At 62.2% G+C, this 1,044-nt stretch overlaps 1 protein-coding gene across 1 annotated transcript; it reads left to right on the top strand.

Annotated features, from left to right (window-relative positions):
• Nucleotides 1–351: 351 nt before the first annotated feature.
• LOC105558795 (C2 calcium-dependent domain-containing protein 4A-like) lies at nt 352–863 on the top strand (the record flags this gene model as incomplete). Its single annotated transcript, XM_012006710.1, has 1 exon — nt 352–863. A coding segment is annotated over exon 1 (512 nt), but the record flags the coding sequence as incomplete, so codon positions are not given.
• Nucleotides 864–1,044: the final 181 nt, after the last annotated feature.

Genomic DNA, 1,044 nt, shown 5'->3' with positions numbered 1-1,044 from the left:
CCGCCGCCGCACGCCAACAGGACGCCACATCACGCCAGGAACAATACTACAATCTTCGACGCCGGGACTGGCGTCCCGCACCTGGAGACCAAGTTATGAGACGGGAACACCCGCTGTCAAAGGCCGGCGAACACTTCGCGGGAAAACTCGCGCCGAAATACTCCGGTCCGTATGCCGTCGACCGAGCAATATCACCGGTCGTCTACCGCCTGCGAAACCAAAACAACCGCCTGGTCGGAACCGCGCATGTGAAGGATTTGAAGGGTGTCGCGGACTCCTAAAATCAAAACATCACAACGGGTATATATACGGGAACACGGACCGAGGAGGACAGACGGAATAGTCAGCGAAATGGGCAAGTTGCGAAAGCAGATCGAGAGAGCCGCCCCGAGAGCCAGGATACCCGGCCACGCACCACCTCCGGGGATGACGCTGCAGGCCCCGCGATACGTGCCGCCCGCCGAGGCCCGGCCACGAACCACCCGCGCCTCGATCAGCATAGAGAGCAGGGGCAGAACCCCGGCCACCATACGAGCCCGAACAGTCCGGTCGAGACAGGAGCAGCTATACGACACCGCGGCACGAACGACCGCCGCCCTCGCCTCCGAACTCGAGGAGCTGTTCGGATCCCTGTCCGATCTCGACGACGAGCCAATACCGGAAACACGGGTCAACGCGGGAACGGAGAACGGCGCCGCGCCACCGGCCGCACCGATTACGCCGAGCCTACCGACGCCTCCGCCGACACCAGCCGCCTCACCAGCACCAAGAGCCGAGACCACGACATCGGGACCACCACCCGGATACGGGTATTTTACCGGTGGACAACCCGCAGCAGACCAGGGGCCGCTGAACGGCATTCCGTGGGAGCACATCCGCCCAGGACAGCGATACCGCCACCGCACGGCCGGGCGAACCGTTATTGTAAAGCGTCTCCGCAACGGAGAATTCCGCATACGGGAGCAAATGTAACCACGACCGTCGAGTGCCGAATAAATCTCTGCAAAACATACATAGTGTAATGTCCGGATCTGCCAGGGGGGA

The sequence above is a fragment of the Vollenhovia emeryi genome, unplaced genomic scaffold, assembly GCF_000949405.1.
Source record: "Vollenhovia emeryi isolate VEMERY1.0 unplaced genomic scaffold, V.emery_V1.0 DF947070.1, whole genome shotgun sequence".
Taxonomy (NCBI): Eukaryota; Metazoa; Arthropoda; class Insecta; order Hymenoptera; family Formicidae; genus Vollenhovia; species Vollenhovia emeryi.
The sequence above is the reverse complement of the archived record's forward strand: the minus strand, read 5'-3'. Positions and strand labels throughout refer to the sequence as shown.